This window comes from Capsicum annuum, unplaced genomic scaffold, assembly GCF_002878395.1.
Source record: "Capsicum annuum cultivar UCD-10X-F1 unplaced genomic scaffold, UCD10Xv1.1 ctg4391, whole genome shotgun sequence".
NCBI classification, from domain to species: Eukaryota; Viridiplantae; Streptophyta; class Magnoliopsida; order Solanales; family Solanaceae; genus Capsicum; species Capsicum annuum.
The window spans coordinates 39,084-66,957 of NW_025851418.1; the positions used below are offsets into that span (position 1 = coordinate 39,084).

The 27,874-nt window shown below is 36.3% G+C and overlaps 1 protein-coding gene across 1 annotated transcript in view; it reads left to right on the forward strand.

Moving 5' to 3' along the window:
• LOC124892117 overlaps positions 1–6,744 on the forward strand; it is a 44,703-nt gene extending 37,959 nt beyond the window's left edge. The window contains exon 3 of the mRNA XM_047403539.1: positions 6,556–6,744. Coding sequence (XP_047259495.1) covers positions 6,556–6,744 — 189 coding nt within the window. The remainder of the gene's footprint in view (positions 1–6,555) is intronic.
• The last annotated feature ends 21,130 nt before the right edge of the window (positions 6,745–27,874 follow it).

Below are 27,874 nucleotides of genomic sequence, written 5' to 3' on the forward strand. Positions count from 1 at the left end.
CGTTCTTAGAATTCTGAAGCTGTCATTTTAGTTACAATATAGTTTGTTTTCCTTTTTGAACCAATTCTCTATTCTGAAGTAGTCACTAGTTACAATAGGGCATCGGTATAAAAAATAATTCAAACTACCCTGTATGCCAATTATGATTGTTCTAATCGCTCTAGAACATTGATTTTAGGCTAGGTGGATATTTTTTCGGGCCCCAAGTCTTACCAACACTTTTTGGGTTATTCGATGGAACGTAAGAGAAATGGTATTTCTATGTGGGACCTATATATCACTAAAATGACCTCAAATAGAAATTTCAACAGATCCTTTAACCTTGAAACATTGAATTTTATAGTGTAACGTAGTTTGTTTGAGTATTTGGGATTTCGAACAAATCTCAAAAGGCCGACAGAGACTCAAAAAAATTCAAATTGTCTAGCTGGTGCACCTAGTGAAGCTCAATTTGGTTCACTTAAGAAGAAGGCTGTGTAAGCAGATCCCTCACCACATAAGTGAATGCCACTTAAGCGGCAAGACACAGCTAAAGTTGTACTCATTTTTATAGCCAGTGACAGTAAAAACCATACTTGGCCATAAAATCGGTGACCGTGTAACCGGCCTAGTGTCCCTTTAAGTGACCCTTAGGCATCCTTTAAACTCCCCAATTTCCCAAATTCTCTATCATTTTCACGCAAGTTCAAGAGTGAAAACCCTATAACGTATGGAAACTCAAGAGAGATATACCTAGGTGATTTTAGCTTATTAGTAAGCTTGGATTACTCATTCTTTCTCCAAAATCTGTGTACCTATTAACCTATTCCATGGTTAATTTATCATAATATTCCCAAAGTCCCTAGAATATTGGTGGGTCCATTGTATCACTATTTGAGCTTAGAATTCACCCATTCTAAAGGGTAAATGTTTATTGAATATAGAGGGACGCATTGACCAAAGTGTAATTTTGCAAGCGAGCCCCACAAAAGATTTTTATGTGATTTAGGATCCAAAGCATAAAAGTGTAATATCAAAATCTTTATTTTTGTTTTGATAAGTAGATTATGATTTTGATGATGTGGCATTTTGTAGAAGCTTCTCGTAAGGAGAAATCAATAATTTGGTAGATTTCACTAGGCATTCTTTGGTGTACAGGTACACTAGGTTTACCTTCTTCGTAGAGTAAGCTAATTCACAGTATATTTATAATATTATGCTAGATATGTTATAATTAAGAGGTCTTGGAGGTATAATTGGTTAATTATTATTATTATTTGGATTGTTTAGACTATATTGGAACTGTGGGGTTGTAAATTGGCAAATTTCTTAGTTTTAGCTTTGATTTTTGATATCTTAAGTACTACTTCCATGATCATAGCTCCTGAATTTGCAAGCATAAGCTTAAAAATTTAGTAAGTTGGCAAGGGATAGGGAGTTTGTTGAACAAGACCTCAACCTTGAGTAACGCTTATACTAACAAAGGAGAGAAGTAGTACTTTTATGCAGAATCCATCAAATTATTGGAAGAAGAATACCTTGCAACCAAGTCTTAATATCTACCAACCACAAGATAGTTTGTGAAGTGGCAATCCTACTTGAAACTAATGTTACCTCTACCATTTGAAAACCCGATATAGGACGTTGATTTGAGTTTAAACAGAACATGATGTAGCTTATGCATAGAACTAGGAAGTATGCCGACTTATCATATGAAGATCCACAGGTTCATTAGTAGAATTATCTAGAGATCAGTGATACATTTATACCTACGATGGTGTTCACTGATTATGTTACGCTAAACCTCCTCCCTTTCACACTTTGGTGGAAGCAAAGATGTGGTTGAACAATAAGCTGACATGTTCTATCACAACATGGGATTTCTTGGCTACAAAATTCTTCATTTGTTTCATTCCATCCAGCATCACCACAAGATTACACAGTAAAATTTTAATCTTCAATTAAAAGCTTGATGAGTGCCTATATCAATCTTGGGAGATATTCACACCATTTTTGAATCACTTGACCCTAATAGAAAAATTTTGTAGGATTCGACTGCAGGTGGTCAAGAACTAGAGAAAACTAACATTAAGCTCTATACATTGCTAGCCATATTACTTAAGGGAATCTTTACTGGAATGGTGAAATGTACATAAGCTTAGTTAAAAAAGTTGAGGGAAGGATTGAAGTTGATAGTATCACAATCTTAGTCACCCAATTGTAACCCATGATGAATCAATTTAGTAAATTGGGTATAAACCATTATCTAGCACAAGTGGATATAGTGTAGGAGGCTCTAGGTTAGTGTGAGATTTGTAGCAATAGTACCCACTCTGGATACTTATGTGGTGCAGATCCGAAATTGGTGTACTTTGTAGGAAATGCTAATAAGACAAACAATGGGAATCCCTAAAACCACAAGTGGTAGACTAAGTTGAATTATGCATGGGGTGCAAATCAACTTTAGAAATTTCAACAGAAACACAACACACATGCCAACATTATTGAGGAAACAATGAAAAAGTTTCTGGTAAAGCAATAAGAAATGTCTATTAAATTTAAAATAGCAAATGGCCCAGCATAAGTTAGAGTAGTTGTTGGGGCAACTAGCTCAGGCCCAGAACATTAGGCCACAAGGTGTATTGCCATGTTATATAGAGAATAAAAAATAAGTCATGGAAATTTCCTTGAGAAGTGGAAAAGAAGTTTAAATACTTATAAATAAATATGAGGAGGTAAATATAGAGTTTGTTCAACAACAGGTTGCAAGTAGAGAAGCTGAAAATTTAAGAAAGTTTGAGTACCCAACAATAAAGGTTGCTAAAATGGTACTGGAAATATCAACACCACCATTCACTTAGGGGTTCAAAAAAGGAAGGAGAATGTCATTTTATGAAGCTCTTTGACCCATACAGAGTACTCCATATTAACTTTTCTCTATTAGATGTTTTTCAGGGAATTCCCAAGTATGCCAAGTACTTGAAGGACATAGTGACAAATAAGTTAATCTGCACGATGTTTAGACGATAGAACTTTCTGCGGAGTGGAACTCTATGGTGATGAAAAAGATTCCCAAAAATATTAAGGCCCTAGGAAGTTTTACCTTCCCCATACAAATATGTGATAGTAACATATTCAATGCTCTGGTTGATTTAATGGCAAGAATTAGCTTGATGCCCTTATTAGTGTTTAATACAATTTGGTTGGGAAAGCCTAGACCATGCTCTGTGGTGCTTCATATGACTTACAGTACGCAAGTCTGTTCAAGAAGAATTATTAATAACATGCTTATAAAGGTTAGTAAGATTTGTATCCCCATTGACTTTATTATTTTTATTATGATGTAGATTAAAGGGACCAATCATTTCGGGACATCCATTCTTAGCAATCAGAGGACTGCTGATAGATGTGTGAGAGGGCATTCTAAAGATAAGATTGGATGATAAAGAGGTAGTTTTCAGAATTTATAATCCCCTCAATCTACTTTCCTACTAAAAATATTTGAGTACGATTACCATGATAGAAATGGATGAGTGTGGGGTGTTTAGTACAACCTACCAAAAACCTCTTTGGACTATCTCATTGAGTTTCCCAAGCCACTGTCTAATCCCTAAGTTGACAAAGTTAAGAAGGAGCATGGAAATGCAAGTGTTGATAATGATGTTGAACTTGAGAGTACACACTCAAGATATCTCAAAAGAGTGAAAAAATAGCCTCCTAGTAGGAGAAATAGGATAAAGGAAAATAGTTAACATAGTGTTGTGGGTCATGATGTGACACTAAACTTGGCTCTTCTTAGGAGAAAACCCAAGTTAAGGTAGGTGGTTTATTCTTGCATTTTAATTTTTACTTCATGTAGTTTTGTTTGTTGAATCACAAGTTGATGAAAAGTCTTAGTACTAGAGAATAAAACTAAGGATCATGGTAAAGAATAGGTGTGGGGTCCATCCGACCTTATTAATGTTAAAAATTCTGATAGCTAGCACCAGTGACCTCAGAGATTATTTCTATCCTAATATTTGAGTTTATTTTAAGGGAAAAGTAGATTTTTAAGTGAGGTCTAGGGAAATTCCAATAGTTTAGGGTGAAGTGATGCTAAGGATCTTAATTATAGTTGTTTTCTAGTTTTTGGTTAAATTTTAAAAAATTTAAAAAAGATTTTCTCCTTTATTTAGCTTTGTTTCTAGGTGCACACTTTGCCCACCCTTTGGTTGTTCTTTATGGTTTTTTCCCACGTGGGTGCACTTTGAACCCAATATCTTATATTGGGAGTAAATTTAAATGTTTTGTTTTAGGTAAAAGAGATATTCTTATTGGTGCTATGTATGACTGCAAGACACAAGTGGTTTGGTATGTAAAAACATATTGTTGGTGTTCAATAACCACTATAGAGACACCTAGGCTTTTGTTTATGACTCTTGTACAATGTTGGCGTAATGCTAAATTTGTGTTATTGCTTAGTTGAGAGTTTATGATGATCCGGATTAAGTTGAGCATGTTCCAAGTGTAATATGAGGTTTTTTAGTATATTCCTTGTTGCATGAGATATATAGAACTTACCTAGTGTGTGTGCAAAATGATATAAAGAGTATGGGTTGAAGAGGTAATATAGGGATTTCTTTGATATCTATCCTTCATACCCTCTTTGATCTACCCTTGTGCATAATCTTAGTTAGCCCTTTTGAGCCTTTAATTTATTCTTCGATAGCCCCATATCTAACATTTTCTTTTTATTTTATTGTACATTAATTTGATGAAAACTCTCCTAAGCTCTTTAGGTGCAAAATTAATTAGATTAAGAAGAGTGAAAATAAGAATGTAAAAGGTGAAAGTGAATCCCTGAGATATTAGCTAATGGTGTTGAAATAGAGATACGCTGTGATTGGGAGTTATGTAATGAATAGAAAGAAAAGTGTGCAAAAATCTAAGCATGTGTGATAGATCATACTCCTTACTATGTATTAGTGAAAGGGATTAATAAGATGGGGCAAAACAAGAGATGTGTGTAGATGGATATGGTGGAAATTGGTTTTTAATAGAGAAATCTTAATGTATAATGTGATTTATTAAGGTGCTTAGGGATGATAATCACTATTCCAGGCAAAAATAATTCCTACCTACCCTCTAGCCTACATTACAACTCTCAAAATCCTATTTGGTCTTGAGCTTTAACATTATAATCTACGTATAGTCTACACTAAGAGAAGGCCTATGGTTCATCTTGTATAACTTGTGAATTCTTTAGGAGAGTGAGTTTAAATTAATTCTTATACCTATTTTTGTGATGAATTATATCCCTTTGAGTGAATATGGGTACCTTTTTTGTGGGGAGGGCACATGTTTAATGATTGTTGAGCGACTTTTTTGATTTCTATGATTAAGTAATGTTCAAGAGTTTTCCAACTTAGTGAGTCAATTCTTGAGGTTTGGATGTTTTAAAGTAGTAATCTTGAGTTTTCAATGGTATATAACATGCTTGTGTGCGAACCTTTCTATTTGTATTGTCATTGTCATTCTAGCTTAAGTGTCTTGCTTTTAGTAGTAGTGTGGAGTCTTTCATATATATTATTTTTAATGTATTGAGTTGTTAAAGAACGAACAATGGTTTAAGTATGGGTTGATGATCTTAGGTTGATTTATGCACCTATGTATGGTTATCTATGCTTATTTAGCTTATTTTACAGGACTTCTCTTGGGCATAGTGAATAAATCTTTGTATAAACTAGCATCTTAGTTTTAAGTTATGTAATTAGAATTTTTAAGTGGTGTTCATGAAGATTTTATAGTCAAAACATTATTTTAAAGTTCAAACGCGAAAGCTAGCACTCTTTGCTTAAGCTATGCTCCTTTCTGGTTCATCATGTAGGATTCGATGTGGTTTTGAGCTCTAATTTATGGTTTTTAATGTCATAGGATTCTTATTAACCTATAAATATGATAAATAGATGATATAAAATATGGAAATCAAGAGTAAAACTCACTACAAAGCTTGGACTTGAAGGACAAACCCAATGGCCTAAGTAGTTGACAATCAACTTGCCATTGGTAGAGGCATTGGAGCAAATGCCTGGGTATGCAAAGTTCATGAAGGACCTTGTTATGAAGAAGAGGATTTTTATTTATGAGACATTTGACAATCTCCATCATTATGGTATTATTTCCACAAGGTTGTTGGTGTAGAAGAAGGCAGACCCGGGAGAATTTACTATCCCATGCACTATTGGGCCTTTTGATTTTGCAAAAGCTGTATTTGACTTAGGAGCTAGTATAAACTTGATGCCGTTTGTTTTTTATAAAAAACTGGGTTTGGGGAATCCTACTCCCACGAACATGAGATTAGCTATGGCAGATAGATTTGTGAAACGGCCTATAGGGATTCTATATGATATATTAGTTAAGGTATCCAGTTTCATAGTTCCAGCTACTTTTGTTATTCTCGATTGCGAGGTGCACTTTAAGGTGCCCATAATCTTTGGTACACCTTTCCCCACAACCGGGTATGTTCTTATTAATTTAAAAGCAAATGAGCTACTATTCAGGATGAAAGATGAAGTAGTTCGATTCAATGTATGACAGTCGATGAAACAACATAAAGATATGAGCATATTTTCTACTGTATATGTATATTATGAGGAGGAACAGGAAGTACCTATAGAGGAAATATTTGTTGTGGAGACTTTAGCTGCGGTGTTAATGAATTTTGATCAAGACGGTATTGAAGATGATGAGGAGACTGTATATGCCCTGACAGGAATGGGGTCTTAATCTTATGCACCTTAGAAGCTGGATTTAGACATAAAAAATCATCCAATTTCACTAGCCAAGCCACCTCTTGAAGAGCCACCCACTTTGAAGCAGAAGGAGTTGCCTGGTCATTTGAGGTATGTGTTCCTGGGCAGTGGGAATAAGTTACCTATTATTATTATAGATATAAAAGGGCTATTAGTTTGACAATTGAAGACATTATTGATATTCCTTTTGGCATATGCATACATAAAATCCAGCTAGAGGAGGATTGCATCCCTACTATTGAGCATCAGCATCGTCTAAAACCACCTATGCAAGAGGTGGTGAAGAAAGAAATCATCAAGTGGCTAGATACAGGAATGGTATATCCTATCTCAGATACTAAGTGGGTAAGTCCTATTCAGTGTGTGCCCAATAAAGGGGGCATGATAGTTATATCTAATAAGAAGAACGAGTTGATCCCACCCAGGCCTGTTACTGGGTAGAGGGTGTGTATGGATTATAGAAAACTCAACTCGTGGACACTGAAGGATCACTTCCCCATGACTTACGTGGATCAGATGCTTGATTGGATAGCAGGTAGAGGTTCAAACTACTTCTTAGATGAGAATTTTGGTTACAACCAGATTTTTATTTCTCTTGATAATTAGGAGAATACAACATTCACGTGCCCATATGGCATATTTATATTCAGGAGGATGCATTTCAGGTTGTGTTATGCACCTTTTACTTTTTAGCGATGGATGATGTTGATATTCTCTGATATGTTTGAAGATACCTTAGAGGTGTTTTTTTCTGATTTCTTAGTCGTCGGTGCTTCTTTGGAGCTCTGCTTACTTAATCTGAGTAGGGCCCTGCAGCAGTGTGAGGAGGTCAATCTTGTGCTTAATTGGGATAAATGCCACTTCATGGTATACGAGGGCATTGTTCTCAAACACAAAATTTCATCAAAGGGGATTGAAGTTGATCGACCTAAAGTTGAGGTTATATAGAAGCTTCCACCTCCTATTTCAGTAAAGGGGGTGAGAAGTTTCCTTGGTCATACTGGCTTCTATAGGAGGTTAATAAAGGACTTCTCAAAGATTACAAACCCATTTTGGAAACTTTTTGAGAAGGAAGTCAAATTCTCTTTTGATGATGATTGCTTGATGTCATTTGAATGCCTTAAATGGAAGTTGGTTGATGCTCCTATTATTGTTCCACTGGATTGGTCAAAACCATTTGAGATCATGTGTAATGAAAGCAGTGTTGCTCTTGAAGCTGTGCTGGGACAAAGGAAAGACATATGGTTTCATCTAATTTAATATGCTAGCAAAGCGCTGAATGAAGTTCAAAAGAACTACACCATCATAGAACAGGAACTTCTTACAGTAGTATATTCTTTTGAGATGTTCCGGGCTTATTTGCTAGGAACCAAAGTGATGGTCCACACTGACCATGCAACCTTTAGATATTTGATGGAAAAAATGGATTCAAAACCAAGGTTGATCAGATGAGTGCTACTATTTCAACAATTTGACTTTGATGCCAAAGATAGAAAAGGTTGTGGATCATCTGTCAAGGCTGGAAAGTGAAAAAGTAGTTAGAGATAAATTTAAGATCAATGATCCATTTCTAGATAAGGAAATCTTAGTTGCTGTTACGGAAAAAATACCTTTGTATGATGATTTCGCAAATTATATGGTGAGTGAGCTGATACCATAGAATCTTTTCTTTCATCAAGTGAAAAAGTTTCTCCATGATGTGAACCATTAATTATGGAATGAGCCATATCTTTTTAGGCAATGTACTGATGGTATTATTAGACGGTGCATCCAAGAAGTAGGTATGTTAAGTATACTGGAAATAAGCCATGCTTCCACAGTTGGAGGTCACCATGCAGGTGATCAGACTGCAAGAAAAGTGCTTCAAAGATGCTACTATTGGCCCTCTTTGTTAGAAAATGCATAAAAGTTTGTGAGGAGGTGTGACCAATATCAAAGGCAAGGGTCCATCTTAAAAAAACATGAGATGCTAATGTATAAAATTCTGGAGGTAGAATTATTTAATGTTTGGGGCCTTGATTTCATGGGGCCCTTTGTGAGCTTATTTTGTATGAAGTACATAATAGTTGTTGTTTCCTACATGTCAAAATAGGTCCAGACCATGGCTCTAGCGGATAATAAAGGAAAGCGGGTTATTGCATTCTTAAAGAGAAATATCTTCTCTTTCTTTGAGATACCACGTACCATCATAAAAGATGGAGAATCACACTTTTGCAACAAGATATCTAGAGCTTCCTTGGAAAAATATGGAGTCGAACAACATAAATTAGCCACCCCATACCACCCACAGACTAGTGGGAAGTGGAGATCTCTAATTGGGAAATTAAAGCTATCCTTGTCAAGACTGTAAATAATAGCAGGAAAGATTGGTCTAGTAAGTTTGATGATGTCTTATGGGCATATCGAACGTCTTTCAAAACACCAATTGGCATGTCACCATACCAATTGGTTTATGGAAAGGCTTGTTATTTGCCGATTGAACTGGAGCAAAAAACACTGTGGGCACTGAAGTGGCTTAATCTGAACTGGAATGAGGCAGTGGATATGAGGCTGGGGTAGATAAATGAGATACATGAGTTCCGTCTTAGAGCTTATGAAAGAGTTGACTTATACATAGAAAGAATGAAGAAGTACCATAGAATTAAAAAGCGGGATTTTCAAAAAGGTGACTTGGTGCTCCTCTTCAGCTCCCCACTCAAGATTTTTCTAGGTAATCTCAAATACAAGTGGTCTGGCCCATTTATAATTAACCAAGTCTACTCATATGGAATAGTGGAACTCAAAAATGAAGACTAAAGTGTCTTCAGGGTCAATGGGTAATGAGTCAACCTGTACATTGGTCCAATGGACTCAATAAGATGTATTGATACTATCTATCTCGATGAAGTATGAGTAATTGAGATAAATGAGTCATGCCGCGATGATAAACCAGGTGCTAGTGGGAGACAAACCATGGTGTGCTGTTGTAAAGTATTATTTTAAGTTATTTCATTGTTTTGTGCAAGCTAAAGGGTTTGTGTAAGTATGCAAGTCTGACAGTACAGGAAAACAAAAACTGAGAAAGTTTGGGGGTGACCGATGTGTTACTCGATGGATAGTCGATGACTCGACGGACCGTCGTGGTAGACGTCGCTGCAAAGTATAGAAACAAGGTTATTGGAAGAGTGGCGATGGTTTGACTGATGGACCATCGCATACTCGACTGATCATCAACTCAACCGTCGCCAGTATGCTTCCAGGTATATTCACTGAAAAGGGATTATGGGTTGACCGATGGACTATCGCTCATGTGAAAAATCGTCACTTGAACCATCACATGAACCCTATTTCAGTGGGTGGGCAAAATTAGTATACATAGTTTGATTTTTCATTATTATCCAACCCAAATGATTTTAAATTGATAATTTAATGCGGAGGAATAATGCCCCAACTATTCAAGTACCTGAGACTATTTGGTGTCTCTTCATTCAAAGAATCTTAGACCTTTAATTACCTCCTTAAAATTCTTCCCATGTTCTATTTCCCCATCTATTTAAACGTCATCTCCTCTTTAGTCTTTCAAACATAAGCAACAAGAACTCTTCTCAAAAGCAAATGTGTGAACTTGTGTCTAGTGTTTAGAGTGCAAGGGAGGATATTGTTCATATATTGCAATCCTTAGATATGATCATTTTGTTGTCTACATTTTATTCATCTCTAAGACTAAAGAAACCATGTAAAGTCTATGAATATTGAAATACTTCTTTTGATTTTGATAAGGTTATGTGAGTGGCCTGACCTAAGCTGACACTTAGCAAATATTATCCTTGGTGAAGACTGAGTAACTCATGGATGCTATTATTCTGGTATGCCATTTCCTCTTGCTATATACATGCCAGCTGCCACATCTGCTGGTTTAGCTTTGATTCCCATGGGTGGGAATGCAGATTCTGTATCAGTCCCGCCCTAATATTCAAAATACATGTTGAATTAGGAGAACCTTACAAAGGTGGGCTAGGCAGATAAAAGGTTTGAAAAGTAGTTGGACATATAGGGGCAGTTTTCAAACCCTTCATGAAAAGAATTATAGACGAAGCGGTACATCTTTTAAAGAAAATCTAGCTAAGAATAGACAACATGGAGGAGCGAATCAACATGAAGATAGATGCCAAGTCTATTCCAGATTTTGCAAAATTGATTGAGGAGGTTAGAAAACTCTAGGAAGATGTAGATAAAATGACACAGCAATCACAACAGACCATATTTTATCCAGTCCAGGTTGTAAGTGGTGAAGACGAAAGTCTTTTTGATTTAATAGGGTGATCGATAAAAGATAAGGGTAAGAAAGTCACAAAGATTGATGAAAAAGCTATATGAAAAGCTGGTAAAAGGGTGAGACTTGAAGCGATACCTCCATAGGAGTGAGAGCAACATGAATTAAAGAAAGCAAGAATAAAATCAAAGAAAGATAAAGAGAGAAGAAGGAAGAGAGCAGAGGATGAAGTAGCTGGAGTGTCTACCAGCTCTACCCCTTCTAGAAGGAAAACTATAGATCCGGCTTGAAATGTTGTACCTCTAATTCTAGAGAAAGAGATTGTGAGAACCCCCACCACTATGGGGGTCACCAATGCACCGGGTCAGGACACACTAGCTTCAACGCATTTCACAAATGCCTCAAATGAATAAAAGGTACCACAAGTATTTCCCCTCTTTGTACTTAAATTATATTCATTAAGGACAAAGCATAATTTTTCTATGGGGGTATGATGTGTTTGTACCATGGGGGTTTGTGTTTTCGATATTCTTAGCCCTACCATGAATAATTTATGAGAATCGGCATGTCTAGATTTAATTTGCATTTTAATTTTTTCAAGTCTTATTTTGTTGTTAATATTGGTCCATGAAATAAAAGTATTGTTTTTGTTAGTACCTTGTTATAAATATGAATGATGAATGATGTTGGCATCCAGCTAACTATTTTTATTTGATTGTTTACTATTGTCTCCTAAGATGTGTGATTAACTGTTAGTGCGTCTGTAGTTGGCATTAATCTATAAATTCACATGATATGTGATGCACATTTTAAGAACAGTAGAATGAGTTTGACTCAGTTGCCACTGTACGTACGAGGACATTTATATAGTTCTGACATAGTATAGTCCCTAGAACTTGCCTGGTTCATTTGATGTAGTTCTGTTATTGATAGGATGAGAAGTGATAGGAGCCCACCTTGTACCGTTAGTCCACTTAGCCCAAAATTAAGCCCACCTAAAATAGTATTCCATGTTTGAACCCTTCTGAGAGCCTTTGTAGATTTTTCTTCATTACCTGGTATTTTAGTTAACTCTCTTTCAGCTCTTGACTCTTAGGTCTGGCCCTGGCTTAGAAACCAGCAATGTGTACCAAAACTCAGGAAAAAAACCCAAGTTAAGGGTGGCTATTGTAGGGTTGTTAACTGCCTAATGGATAATTAGTCTAGAATTTGAATTAGAGCATTTGGCCATGATGTAGTTAACTCAATGTGTACCTTAACTTATGGCATAAATCTAAGTTGAGGGTGGCTGATGTCTGTTTGTATATATATATATATATATAAAGGGTGTTCAGTGGTAAAGCATAAATGAATTAGAAAAGGGAAAGTGAGCTAGCAAAGTAATGGCCTTGATAAGAAGAATTTGAAGGCAAAGAGAGTTAAAGTTTATTTCTTAGAAACTTTTTCAAAAAATTCCTTCCTGATCTAGCCAGATACCTCATTTGTAGCTTAGAAAAGACATGTTTGATCTTAGAACTCAGCTATAAGGGGGGTGTTAGATGATAAAGCAAAGTCTATGGGTACATGTTCTATGTTAGTAACTTCTTTGATGAGTGAGAGAGTTTTGATTTGTATCCATAAAATATTTTGACTGGTGGATCTCCTTGACTATGAGGGTAACCTGAGACGCTTAATTTTGCTGATTTCTGTAGATACTTGTATCCATGTTTTTGTAGATGAATTGAATTCGAAACAATGTTAGTTATGGACTATGACATGTTAAACCATATGATTTAGATGACAAGTGCATGGTTGTATGAAAACTTTTTCAGTAGGAAATTCCTGTCATTATTTTGTTCAGATTTGTTATTTGGTGCTGAGTTGCTTGCGGACAAGGAATTGTCTTAAGTTGAGGGTGTGGATGTTACGTATTTTGACACAACATTTTGGACATTTTTGTTAGGATAATTATGTGTTTTCAAGCACCTACTATTGTATTTAACATGGTGTTTTAGTGTTTTCTTGATAAGAACTGAGTATGAGAAATAACTTGGATAAACTAGACAAGAAAAAGAAAAAAATGATTAGTGACGGCTTAGGCAATGGGCCGTTGGCCTTTCGATGAACCATCGATCGAAACTATTTGCCAAAAATAGAAGACAGATACACTATATATCTTACGACGTTCCAGGCAATGGGTTGTCAGGTCTGCAACAAATCGTCAGCCTAAACCATCATCATTAAATAGAATGCAGAACCAATGAAAGTCATGCGACGGACCATGCAATGTTCCATCGATACTTCAATGAACCGTCCTCCTACCCGTCAACCAGAAGCACAACATGGCTTCACTGGAGCCCCAGCAACGACTGAGGCAATGAACTGTTACCCCAACGATGAACCACCGCCTGACCCGTCAGCCATGTAACAACAAATCTGAGTTAAAATTTTAAATCCCATTACTATAATTATGTAAATACAAGGTATTAGCTTTTAGTCTGCATCTTTTGATAATAGCTTCAGTCTTTCTTCTCATTTGAGAGGTGTGTAACACTTTTCCTTTAGATTGGAAGCCAAAAATTAAAATCTAATTGTTAGTCTCTATTTGTTTTCATTGTAGATTAAGAAGAACAATATTGTAACTTTTGTAAGTACTCTCTTGAAGCTATTTATGAACATCAATATATCTTTCATATCTTATATGGAGAGGAGTGTCTAAACTCCTATAACTAGGGTTATGGGAGACTTGATGTAGAGAACTATTTGGGGTTGTGAATCCATTTGATTTCTATCATCTATCTAAATTGCATGAATCTCTCTTTATTTTAATGACATTACCTGGTTGCAAATTTGGGAAGAGAGCCCATGAACCCCACTTGTTTACCAAGAAAATGGATGTTAGGAAAAGAGGTGATTCATATAAAATCCATAGGTTTACCCTTTGGGTCATGGGTTGATGCCCAAACGGTATCGACCCTCATAAGAGTTCAATTGAGTGATACATTGATCCTTTAAGTTTGAAAGAAAAAAAAGGGTGAAACACCCATTAGGTTGAGAAACTAGTGGATAATTCTTAGAACTCAATACTTCTTGCAATTGAAAGTACATGTTAGAATTCATGCGCAAGTTCACAACCCTAACTATTTGAATATATTGGTGAGCATAGCTCTAGTTAAATTATTTTCATTGAAATTACACTTTCATTAACTATAATTAGATAAACCGCTGTGTGATATAAGAATAAAAGAGCATTATTAACACATCCAAACCATCTTTTACTCAGGAACCTTACATCAACAGTCTAATAATAGTCACAATACTTAGTGAACACAGTATTCCTTATGGGATTCGACACCCAACCTAGTTGGGTTCTATATTTGACAGCAACTGCTTACTCTCTCATAAGAGAGGTGTAATTTGGGCATATCATGCAACTTTCCCACTCATGATTTGGAGATTGTAGTGGCAGTTTATGTGCTTAAGATTTAGAGGCATTATTATTTCAGTGAGCATTATAAGATTTTCACAGATCATTAGTCTTCAGCATCTTATACCCATGAGGGAGCTTAGTACTAGGAAGCATAGATTGATGAAGTTTCTTTTTAACACTCTGGATTTTTCTCCATGAATGTTTCTAAGATTTTATTCTCACTGCCTATACTATGACTCTCCATAAGTGTTGTAGAGAGCCCTGCCTTGTCTTAAGGACCCAATCATAGCATGTCTAGTCTATCGGCCTGGAGTATCTACTATGTCTATGACTAGGGGATACGAGTCATAAAGACATAAAAGAGTCATATGTTGTCTTCTGTAACGTAAATAGTATGATTCCCAATTGATTCAGCTTTGATAGTTACTGGACCATGTGAGTCATAATGATTGAGTACGAGTTGTATTGTACAACTCATAGCTAGGTTTGTCTCTGTGATCGTTGCCATTATAAAAACAAAGTGTGGGACCTTACAAATAGTAAGATAATGCTATGACTTTCTAGGTCAGTCATAGCGACTAGGCATTTAATTTTTTGTCCTTTCATTAAGGACATTCTGGTCAATTCCCCTTTTCCCTTACTTAGACCCCACATTCATAAAGAACTCAAGGTGATTTTGTATCATTTTTTAACATAATCAAAAACACTCTCAAACTCTCTAAACTATCCAAGGTTAAGATACTTAGGGTTTCAAAGATGTTGCTCATCTAAGGACACAAGTGTTGAATTCTCTCCATAAATTTTGGTATTTCAAACATGTTACGTTTTTATAATATTTAATTAATAAAAGTATGTATTTAAATGGTTTAATTGGATGGTTTGAATTTATGTTTTGATGTGGCTGTGGGTTTTACATGGTTGATTCTTATGGTGTGCCTTAATGATTGGTTAATTGATTACTAATTGGGTTATGTGAAACTTGATTTAAATTAGGATTAATGGGGGTTATCTAGTGAACCCATGAAGGTGTGGGTGTTTGGTGACTTGTATTGGAAAGTCATGTTTGTCGACAAGAGGTTTTGTTTCTATAACTTGTGTTCCTAGTTCACACTATTGATATATTTGTATATTAGATTGATGTGGGGTTGGGGAATTCCCTGGTCTTTCTTTATATCTCCAGTTCGTGCGGCTAATATGCATTGGGCCCTTTAACCAGGAGTATTTAAACCCATATAGCTAGTGGGAACCTATTTATGATGGTTGAGCTCTAGGATAAACTATACTCAATGCTAAGTATTGTTTCCTTTCTGGGCATGACATATGTATATGATTTCGTGCATTGGTTTTGAAAGATTTTTAAATATTGATCGTGGCATTGTTTTCTCCTTTATCCCTAAGTTACACGTTAGTTCTCAACTCATTAATTATCCCCAGACGCTGTATTCTCATGTGATATACGTACTGGAGATACTTCTATTTTTCTTACGTAGGGTTAGGTGGATCAACTCTATTTGTCAGTCATTAGTGGTGATATGTTGAGCTTTCATACTCTGGAATAATTGGTCATTTCATCAATCTCCTTTCATAGACTAGAATTAAAGAGTTCACGTTAAAATTATCATTGTCATTGTTATTGTATAAGTCAGGGGCATGTCCTAACTTAGATTGTCTTTCGATGTAGATCAGAGAATTTATGGCTATTGTTTTTGACTTGGGTATTTTTGGTTATTAGATGATGGATATTTAGTTATCTTGGGTTCCTTTGAGCTTGTATATCTTATCTTGTTATATGTTTGAAATTCAGTCTTTTTTGAGAATTTTGTTCGATTATACTATGCAATAGGGTTGTTCCCTAATCCTTGATGGACTTGATATACCCATCATGCCAAGGTTCTGGTTTGGGTGTTGACAAAGTTTGCATTAGGGCCTAGGTTTTATGTCATTGGGTGTCCACGAAGCCATTGCAAGTAAAGTCCTTTTTTGAGTGTAGTGTGCCAAACCCATAAGAAAGAGGATACAAGATATTTAGGAATTTTTACCTTTCTTGTGATCTACTTTCGAACTATAGAGTCTAGGGTTTTGAAATATCCTCTAAAACCTATTTATTCCCTTTCCAGATTATTCCTCCAAGAGGATCTTATTTTTGTAGAAACTCTTCAATCTCACTTGAGGATAATATGGGTATGGCTCGACCTACTTAAGGAATTCAGACTTGGTCTAGGGGCACTTCTTTTGATTGACGTAGCAAATTTCCATTGGTCCCCACTGATCCTTATCCCACTGGTAATAATCCTGGTCGATCACCTATTGGAGATATTACCTATGTTATGTTCTGTCATTCCATTCATCTGTGCACCTAGTTTGTGCTATCTCAATCTTGTTAGTTGGGTCCTTTTGGTGCTGCTGTGAGTTCTTCTAAGGCCTCTAGGATTGGCCAGTTTATGAGGGTGAATCCTATAACCTTTAATAGTTATATTGTTTAGAAGGACCTTGAAAGGATCATAAATAAGATGGAGAAGATTCTCTATATGAGGCATACTTCTAACTCTGAGGGCGTGAAATTCGCTACATACAAGTTGTAGGATGTGGCATATTTGTGATATGAGGAGTGGGATCAGTCTACGGAGATGATGTAGAGTTAGCATTAAGAGAGCATTTATTTGACACTCTTCTTAATAGATTCCTTCCTTAAGAGTTAAGGGAAGAGAAGGCTAAGAAATTTGTGAATTTGAAGCAAGACAATATAATTGTGAAGGAGTATGCCTTATGTTATAGTAGTTGTTGCGTTATTCTCCCCAGTTAATATCTAGCATGAGGGCTAGAATAAGGACATTAGCTTTTGGGTTGTCCCGTGATTTTAAATTGGAAAGCATGTCTATTTTATTGAACAATGATATGGAAATCTCTAGGGTTATGGTGTATATGCAGTAGGTGGAAGAGGAAAAAAAAAGCAAGCAAAGGTGTGTGAAAGAATAATTCCGGTTCATATTGAATGGCATGTAGTTCATATCCTAAGTCGTTTGGTTATAGTCATTCCAAGGGCAATAGTGAATATAAGGCATCGGGTGGCTAATCTCAGGCTAGTGGGGCTCAATCATCTTTATCTTATCCATTTTGTTATTTCTATTGATAGGTGCATTGTGGCTTATGTGATGAAGGGAGGTACAAGTGTTTAAGATATGGCCAGCCCGGCCACATTTAGAGGAACTGTCCTTCAGGCAATGTCATTCAATTAACATAAGCAATTTATCAAATACTTGGGGAACATAATCAATGCATATAATACTATTCAACATGTAGGCATCATGATTTCCAATACCAACTTACAAATTCATGGGCTTTAACATGAACTCACATAATACTACACACATGTCAAATAAATTTACATGAATCTTGTAATAAATCATGAATTAGAAACCCAAATAACATCCTAATTTTGAATACATTCAAACCCAAAATAGAATTCATGATATCAATAAACTTGAAGTTTTAAAAGAGGTTCTTGAATTCCAAGGCTGGAAGGAAACCCTTAGATGAACACCTAACATACTTTGGTGCTTGAATTCCTAAAGATTGGTGGTGAATTTGTTGAATCATGATCTTGACTTTGATGGGTTATGGTTTGTTCTTTATTGGATTTGAGAGAAAGTTTATTTTGCTTATTGAGGGATGAATCTCATGTTTTGGGGGCTAATTATGGGTGGGAAAAAACCTAAACACCCCTCTAGACGCGGGCTTTAAGTGAATGAAAGCATGTCCAATGATGGGCAGACCGACACCTTGCATCAATGGCATCAATGTGATGACCAACGCATCGTGTCGAGTTCACATTGGTTCACTATAATTGTATAGAAAGCTAGGGAAAATTGTTTGTCGACGCGATGGACAAAGTGATGCATCAAGATTGAATTGACCCACTATTTTTTTCACCTGAACATGGTTCAAACGAGGTCCAAACTATCCAAAACTCACCCGAAGTGACCTACTGACATTCTTGATCATTAATAAACCTAAAAATTAATACTTTAAGGTCATAAGAGTCGAAAAATAGGATATTCAACTTGCGAAGGCTAGAATACTTCTAAGTATAAACACTTAGCTTAAATTTCTTTGTTTGGGACCTCTTTTTCAAGCTTTGACGGACTGAGTTAAGCTTAGAATTTTACGGGGTCTTACAGATCCTCACCGGGTTATTCTCAAAGGAGAAAGAGTCTAAGATATCAACATTCCTCAGGGTAAAAATGAACGACGGAACACCCACACATTTCTGCAACATAAAGACATGGAAAACCAGGTGAATGGAGTTCATAATAGAAGGAAACTCTTACTCATAGGCAACATTGCCAACCCTTTTCACAAACAAGTAGGGTCCAATATACCAGGGACAAAGCTTTAATTTTTCACCAAATTGCATCACTCCTTTCATAGGAGATACTTTCAAGAATACCCAATCACCAACACTTAACTCTAAGTCCCTACGCCTCACATCCTCATAGGACTTTGGCGACTTTGAGTGATTTTCAACATATCATCAATCACCTTCACCTTTTCAAAGGCTTGGTGTACTTAATCGGGGTCGAGGAACTTACCCTCACCCACTTCATACTGTCCAATAGGAGATTTACATCTCCTACCATACAATGCCACAAAAGGGGCCATGCTAATACTAGAGTGGTAACTATTATTATAGGCGAACTCAATCAAAGGAAAGTGGTCATGCCAACTACCACCATAATCTATCACACAAGCCCATAACATATCCTATAATGTTTAGATGGTCCTTTCCCCTTGCCCATCCATTTACGGGAGTAAAATGGTTTCCAAAAGTTGGAAGAAAATGGGGGACCACAATCCTAGATGATCAAAACTAGAGCACCGTGCAACTTCATGATCTCCACAAGATATAACTTAGCATAGTTTTTCGTCGTGTAATTAGTCGTCACGAGTAAGAAGTGAGTAGACTTGGTCATCATAAAAACAATGAACTAAATAGAATCAAATAGATTTTGAGATCTAGGAAGACCGGTAACTAAATCCATATTAGCTGCCTCCCACATCCATTCGGGCAACACAATCTCTTAGTACAACCCACCGGGCCTGATGTGCTCAACTTTCACTTGTTGACACACCATACACTTGACCACATATCTAGACATATCATGTTTCATATTGTTCCACCAATAGAGCTCTCTAAGGTCATGATACATCTTGTTGGAATCGAGATGAATGGCATAATGGGATCTATGAGCCTTGGCCATGACGTTTTCCCTCAATCCATCGAAATTGTCAACACATAGCTTACCTTGGTATCTAAAGATACCATTACAATCAATAACAAATTCTATAACTTTTTGTGGGCCCACATTACTCTTGATCTTCATCAAGTGAGGGTACAATACTTGCTTTTCCTTTATCTCAACAATAAAAGACGACTTAGATATCGGATTCAAAAATACACCACCCTTCTCAAAGTTCGTAAGTCAAATTCCAAGAATAGCCAAATGATGAATGTCCTTCACCAATTCCCACTTACCCTCATCTACATAGGCAAAACTTTCCATGGACAATGTACTAGAGCATCGGCAACTATATTTGCCATACCAGGATGGTAATGAAGACTTATATCATAGTCTTTAACAACTCGAGCCACCTACTCTCTTGGAGATTTAAATCCTTTCGAGTAAACACATATTAAAGACTTTTATTACCAGAAAATAAGTCGACATGGACCACATAAAGATAATGTCGCCAAATCTTTAATGCAAATACCATGGCTAACAACAATAGTTCATGAGTTGGTTTGTTCTTCTCATGAACTTTCAATTGCCTAGAAGCATAGGATACCACCTTACCATGTTGCATCAATACGCAATCGAGATTGATATGAGAAGCATCAAAATATACCACAAAACCATTACTACCCTCGAGTAAGGTGAAAACTGAAGCAGAAGTGAACTTATCTTTCAATTTCTCAAAACTACCCTCACATGCATAGGACCATAAGAACTTGACCTTTTTTTAGGTCAACACCATCAATGGGGCAGATATAGTAAAGAAAATCTCCACAAACCTTCTATAGTAACCGTCTACACCTAAGAAGCTTTGAATATTGGTTTTAGTCATAGGTCTAGGCCACTTCTTAACTACCACAACCTTTTGAGGATGTACCATGATCCATTCTCTAGAGATAATATGACCAAGAAAAGCTACGGATTTAAACCAAAACTCACACTTGTATAACTTAGCTTACAAATAATAATCCTTCAAAGTTTGAAACACGGCACGGAGGTGATCGACATGATATAACTCACTCTTAGAATAGACTAAGATATAATCAATGAAGACAATGATAAACATGTCCAAGAACGGATGAAAGACCCTATTGATCAAATCTATGAATTACACTAGGGCATTGGTCAACCCAAATGACATATAAAGAAACTCATAGTTACCATACTGGGTTCTAACGACACTCTTAGGGATATCCGCATCCCTAATCTTAAGCTGATGATAACCCCGATCTAAGATCAATCATAGAGAAAACTTTGCACCTTAAAGTTAATCAAACAAATCATTGATCCTAGGAAGAGGATATTTATTCTTTACGATCACTTTGTTCAACTGATGATAATCAATGCTCATACGAAGGCAACCATTCTTCTTGCACATGAACAATACCGGAGCACCCCATGGAGATACACTAGGGAAGATTAAACCTTTATATAAGAGGTCTTTCAATTGCTTCTTGAGCTCTTTCAACTCCGACGGAGCCATTCTGTAAGGAGGGATTGAAATTGGATGAGTGTTCAAAACAAGATTACTCCAAAAATCAATTTCCCTATTGAGAGGAACACCGGGAAGATCATTGAGAAATACCTCGAGAAACCTATTAACTATGGGAACAGATTCTAGGTAAAGCACTTCCAAGTTAGAATCTTAAACTTGGACCATATGATACAAACACCCCTTAGAAATCAACTTTTTGGCTTTAAGATAACAAATGAACCTTCGCTTAGGCACTAGGAAACAAACTTCCCATACAATGAACGACTAATTATAGAATTTAAACATGGGCCTTCGGGTCAGACAGTCAAAGAAAGCATAGCAAGATACAACTAATCCATCCTCAAAAAGACATCAAAATCGACCAACAGATACCACACATTCCTTGTAGACCCTACTAATAAGAATTGGGCCTCCAGCCGAGTTAGAAACATAAAAATTAACCAATATGCTCTTAGGACCACGATCAACATGCACAGCTACATATGAGGTCACATAAGAAAGAGCAGACCTTGGATCATGCAAATAATACACATCACGGGAGAAAAGTCTTAATAAATGCATGACAACATCTGGATATGACTCAGAATCCTGGCAATTAGCAAGTGCATACTAGCGGTTTCGGCCATCGCCGATGCCAAAAATAAAAGCAAAGATAGATATAGCACCCTTTGGTGCGGGAGAAGATGGAGTAGCATAGGAGCCCTATTGGCCCAAGAATCTTGTAGAGAGGGGCACTCACTCTATATGTACCTACTTTGAGAAAAATGAAAACATATATTCCTTACCTTCTTCTACTGACCATGATAACACTGACCACAGAATTTGTAAGGTGTGCCGGGTAGAGCTGACTGGGCACTACTAGCCTGGAATTAGGCACCCTGTTATCAGGACCAACCACTAAACTGAGACTAATAACCAACCATAAAATTCAAGTAAAGATAGTAAGTATTAGCTATGAAGAAAGAACCTGAACTCCCCTTTTTATTCTGTGGCCACTTACCACTATCCCTACCACTATGCTCGAAAGGCCTAAATTTATTTCCTTATCTGTCGCTAAGCTCAACTTGTTTTCTTTTCTCTTGTTCAACTTGTTGCATATACAAAATAAATCTAGAAATAACCATGTTGACAATCAACATGGTAATTTTGCTCTCAAGGACTAACTCATGAGAAAATCCCGTGATAAACTTATGTACTCTATCCCTCATGCTAGAAACTATCTCGGGAGCATACCTCAACAATTGACGAAATTTCAAGGCATACTCATGAAAGGACATCCTCCCTTGCTTCAAGTTCACAAACTCTTCACCTTTTCCTTCCTCAAATCTTAAAGAAAGAAGCATTCTAAGAAATCCTTGGAAAAACACCTCCCACATGGCAGGACTAGCATCAATAGCTCTACACAACTCCCACCCTTCATACCATTGGTACACTACATCCTTGAACTGGTAGGAAGAAAAATCAATGGCCTCAACCTTCGAAGAATGCATGATTTTTGTAACGACCCAATTTTTTAGAACTGGAATATCATATGTTGCTCATGATCTCGAAGGACCACAAGCTAACCCTCTACTTATATCTGTAATTGAGCATTGCATAATATAGATAATATATATAGAAACTGCCCATATGGTTCAAAACATCTAAAAATACGCACAATTGAAAAATAAATACTGGTACATCTATTCAAAAATCCTCTAAACTGTCAGAACTGTGGAGTTGATAGGAAATGTCCCCAACTAACTCCATCTACTAAAAATAAACTAAATCTGATGCGATAATAAAATAAGGATCATCATGGACTGAAGAGGACTCACTACTACGTCTATTGCTATTGACAAGGACTGAGCTGCTAAGGGTAATCTCAATCCTATTCCTCTAAATCGATGGTGTCTAATAAAACACTATAGTGCAAATGTGTCAGTACAGGAATGTACCGAGTATGAAGATGAGGTAAGGCTAAATGTAAGGGCTTATGCATAAACAATTACTTAACTGAGTAATCATGAGAGTACTAAATGAGAACACAAGCATGAAAGTGCAAATCATAACTAAAATCATCATGACTCGAAATACAGAAACTTGGATACTGCTTTACTATAATCAGAACTCACTACTAATACTGAGATACTGAACAAGTGAATCTCCTAATATTGATAACCGAGTACTAGAGTTGAGATCAGTGCTCTCTAGTGAGTGATCCCAGAAACTAATGTTACTAGAGCTGATTAACTGAATCTACTCACATTAATGATTGCACTCTGATCTTACTACTCTCAGCAGAATGAATCGGAGATCAAACCTCTCAAACGGATGATCCCTTAATCTAATATCAATGATAAAAAGATATTTCATCTAAGATCAAACCTATCTAGCGGAGGATCTCTGAATCTGAAACTAAGATCAAGCGTATCTAACGGGTGATCTCTAGATCTAATAATGAGATTACTCAACTAAATATAAGACTGATTCAAGCCTATATAATGGGTGATCTCTAGATATGATAATGCATATATTGAATATCTTTATGTGAGACAATGCCTATCTAGTGGGTGGTCCATGAATAAATGGAAGTATCTAAGTTCCTTACTGAGATAGGTGACTATATTTGATAGTCCTGATTTTTGAGTTCTACTCTGAAGGTTGAAACTAAAACTATAACTGTGGGAGTTCTCTCTTAATCGACATACCCCGAATATAAATTGGTAGGGTCCAACCTGTAACCCCACCTAGAAGGGTGTCAATACTGTGCCACGGGTAAAGACCTCTACTCTAGTCAAGCATCTCTAATGGGTGACCCTCACAGGAAGTCAAGCCTAAGACAGTATAATAGTGAAGCCTTATTCTAATGGGTGACTCCTGTGCTGGCGACGCAGTTCTGGAGTTTAGGGATTGCTCCAAAAAACTCTACCATTTTAACTGGGTGCCTCTATCCCTGCACTCGCTCGGAGCTAGCTCCTACTCCCAACTGAAAGACTCTGAACTGATTCTTAACTGAACTTATTACTAATCATATTTCTTGAATGATCTAACTAAGTTACGTTGTATTCACTTAGTTCCGTATCTGATGGAATACTACTGAATTTCCTTATCTGACTGCATGATACTGAGTTCTAAAATAAAAACTTGAATACTACTAGATCTAAGTTGAGTACTGAACTGAGGCAAGAATACTAGCAACACTGAGATTACTAGGATTTCTGAGATTTCTTAAGTTCTATATCTGTTTGAGAGTACAGAGTTCTATAACTCACTAAGTTCTGAGAATCATGGCTTGACTAAGATTATCGAGAAAACTAATACGGGCTCTAGACTACAGCTAATTTTTCAGTTATAAATACCACCAGGACTCGATAACATAAAAGTAAAACATAGCCATTCTTGAATAATAAAGATCATGGACATTTATTCACCACCACAATAACTAAAGCATCTCTTCAAGCATTTAGAAATTATAAACATCTGATAGTATAGGGAGACATGTTATTGTCTCATACTCTATTCAACAAGGTCTTGCATCAAACACTTTGCATGTATTAAAGTCTTAGTATGTATCGAAGAGCATATAATTAGAAAGTTTCATGCTACCATGTCACAATTCATTCACTAAGGCTTTTTAACAAACACTTGGCATGCATGGGCTTGCACACAATTAGGGATTTTTAGTCAACATGTTATAATGGCTCTGATTCTTTCACATAAGCATTTTATCAAACATATGGGGAGCATGCTTTGCTTATTCAATAATTTCTACACTTAATTGACATAAACACGTCACTTAACAAGAAACTTGAAGAAGGTTTATCATTAAGATCACATGAATATCACATACTAGGGTCTGAGCTTGAAACCTCATAAACAAACCATGAATTAAAAACTCAATAATAGCATGAACTCCAATTTCAATTCACATGAATTATGAAAACTCATAACATAAGATCTTTAAAATTTAGAAAAGGGTTATTAAGCTTCTTTGATGAAAGGGACCCAAGAATCAACATCTGCATAACTTAGGAAACTCTTTCTTGAAGGCTCTTGTAGGGATTCTTGATTTCTTGATTTTTCTTGAAGAAGGGTTTTGATTTTGTAGAAATCCTAGATTTTGATATTGAAGATGAGAAATGAAGATGTTTTCCTTGATCGAATATAAATTGGAGATAAAAAGAATGGGAGAAATACCAAAAATCCCTTTCAAAAATGACTTAAAAATACTTAACGGGGGCTGCGATGGTCGAAGCGACAGTCCATCGCTAGTCTAATGGTCCATCGAATCATCGGTCGCTCGTCGATCAGAAATAGAATACACTTCCTTGATGTGATGGTCTCAATGACGGTCCCCCAAAAAATCGACGATCCACCACAAACTCGATGGTCTATCAGATCAAACGTCGTACGTTGGCCAGGATGAGGCCACACTGCCTCAGCGACGATGGTCTGTCGCAATCTTGATGGTCCATTGTCCTGGCCCTCGTACATGGGCCAATCACTGCCTTGGTTGTGATGGTTTGGGCAACAGTCCATCGCAAGCTCATCGGTCCATCAACCCGGCCGTCGTACCTGGGTGGTTCTGGCTACTTTCAGTAAAACAGCCATAACTTCCTCGTCCGATGCCGAATTTTGATGAAATTGGTATCGATGGAAAGATTATTCAATGACCTACATGAAAAAAATTTGATATTACGGAAATTCTACATGGTTTAAAATATTTCTCACTTGGGAAGATACTTCTCCACCTTTTAGGGCTGGATTAACACTTTACTGAACATGCTCTAAGGCTTAGACTACGAGAGAATTTTGTAGGGTCTTACAATTTTGAAGATCTTCTCCATTTCATCCATGAATCCTAGATGATATTCCCCAACGTTCATTCTGGAGAACATAGGAGGGCTAAGCCTTATAAATTGGCCAATTCTTGTGAACTTAAAAGAAATGGTATTTGGAGCACCACGCTCTGATTAAGAGGCTAAAAATTGAGTTAAGAGGTTGATAGAGAGACAAAAATATCCATTAGTATCATCTCTCTGAGGTGACAGAATAGGAGGGTCACTCTTATAGTCTAGGTTAGTGGGGTCAAGTGAAACCCCACAAAGATGGTCGGATATCGCACCCTTATACCATTTCCAAACTCTAAAAGTTGGACGAGCTTTATCCATAGGGCCCCTAGAAGGATTTTCCAAACAAAGTCAAAATAAGACTAAGTCTAAAGATAGGAGACCAAGAATACATGTATTCAAAAATAAGGAAGCTCACCACTCACAAGTTAATGCATGAACCATTTTGATCACCTAATCACTATGCAGGAAGAGAAGATGATGCTCTAGCCCCTATATCATATTGGGATATAGAATTCAGAGATAGTTAACTGTTGGATTGCTAGTATAAAACACTAGGATAAGGATATAATGGCATATTTATTCAATAACAAGTCAAGATATCATATTCAATCATATCCACACACTTATCCGCGCATATAGGTATATCACATGCTAATCAAAAAATCAAGGCTCGATAATATTCTTGAACATTCATTCATTAGACATTAAGTGGGGGACTTCGTCCCTCCACACTAATGGATTTGCGCATTTCTCACTAGGCATAGGAATTTAACCATGTTCACACATTCATTAGCCAAGGACTTTAACCACATACACAATCATTTAAACAAGGTACTCTAACCACACACACATTCATCTAGACAAGAGACTCCAACCTTTTGCCTATTTGTTACACAAGGGACTCTAACCGCAAGCTATTTTATTCGTTGAGGTACATTAACCTCAAGAGATCTCTTTAAGACCAGAATTTCAGGATATTTTCTAATGCTCAAAACCCAGGTGTTATATGTAACAACTAATCCTCATGTATCAATAAATGAGTAAATTCCTTAAATTATCACTAAAGTTTTACAAACATCCCACTAATGTAATTAATGATTTTGTTTGGACAATAATATCATTGAACTTTATAAATATTCTAAAAAACAAAAAACTCATAGTAGTGTTAAAAATTTAACAGCATGACCCCTTTGACTATGTTTGACCCAACACTTAATTATCCATAACAAATAACCCTTTTGACCTCTCTTTAGCATATTAAATAACACATATTACACCCTATTTCATCAATAGAAGTGTCTATTTCAAACACCATTTGATTGTTATCGAAGTAAAAACGAATAGTCATATCAATTTAGTTATTTTAGTTGTTGAAATTTTATATCAAAATTGATCAAATCTTCTCATTTACGTTCTCTTTGATATGCACAATCCTTGCAATATTTACAACATCTACTCTAGCCGGTATGTTTTTGAATTAGTCGGACTCCAAACTAGACGAGATGAAAACCAAAACAACTTCTTCTATTGACTATACCAAAACTGTAATTGTTTTAACATTTGAGGAAATTAGCATTGGAAAAAAAAAGACCCAACTAAAAGTGAAAAGGAAGAAAGGGTACCTTATATCAGATTGGTGCTACTTTTGGCACACTGTACATTTTCTGTAGTTTTCTAGTTATGTTAAAACTGTTATGTACAGTCACTGTATGTACGCATAGAAGGAAAAAGTAAAAACAATACTGGACATATAAATAAGGGTAAAGGATCACTCAACAACTCAAAAAGAAAGACTTTTCCTTGTTCTGTTAGTCCAATATAT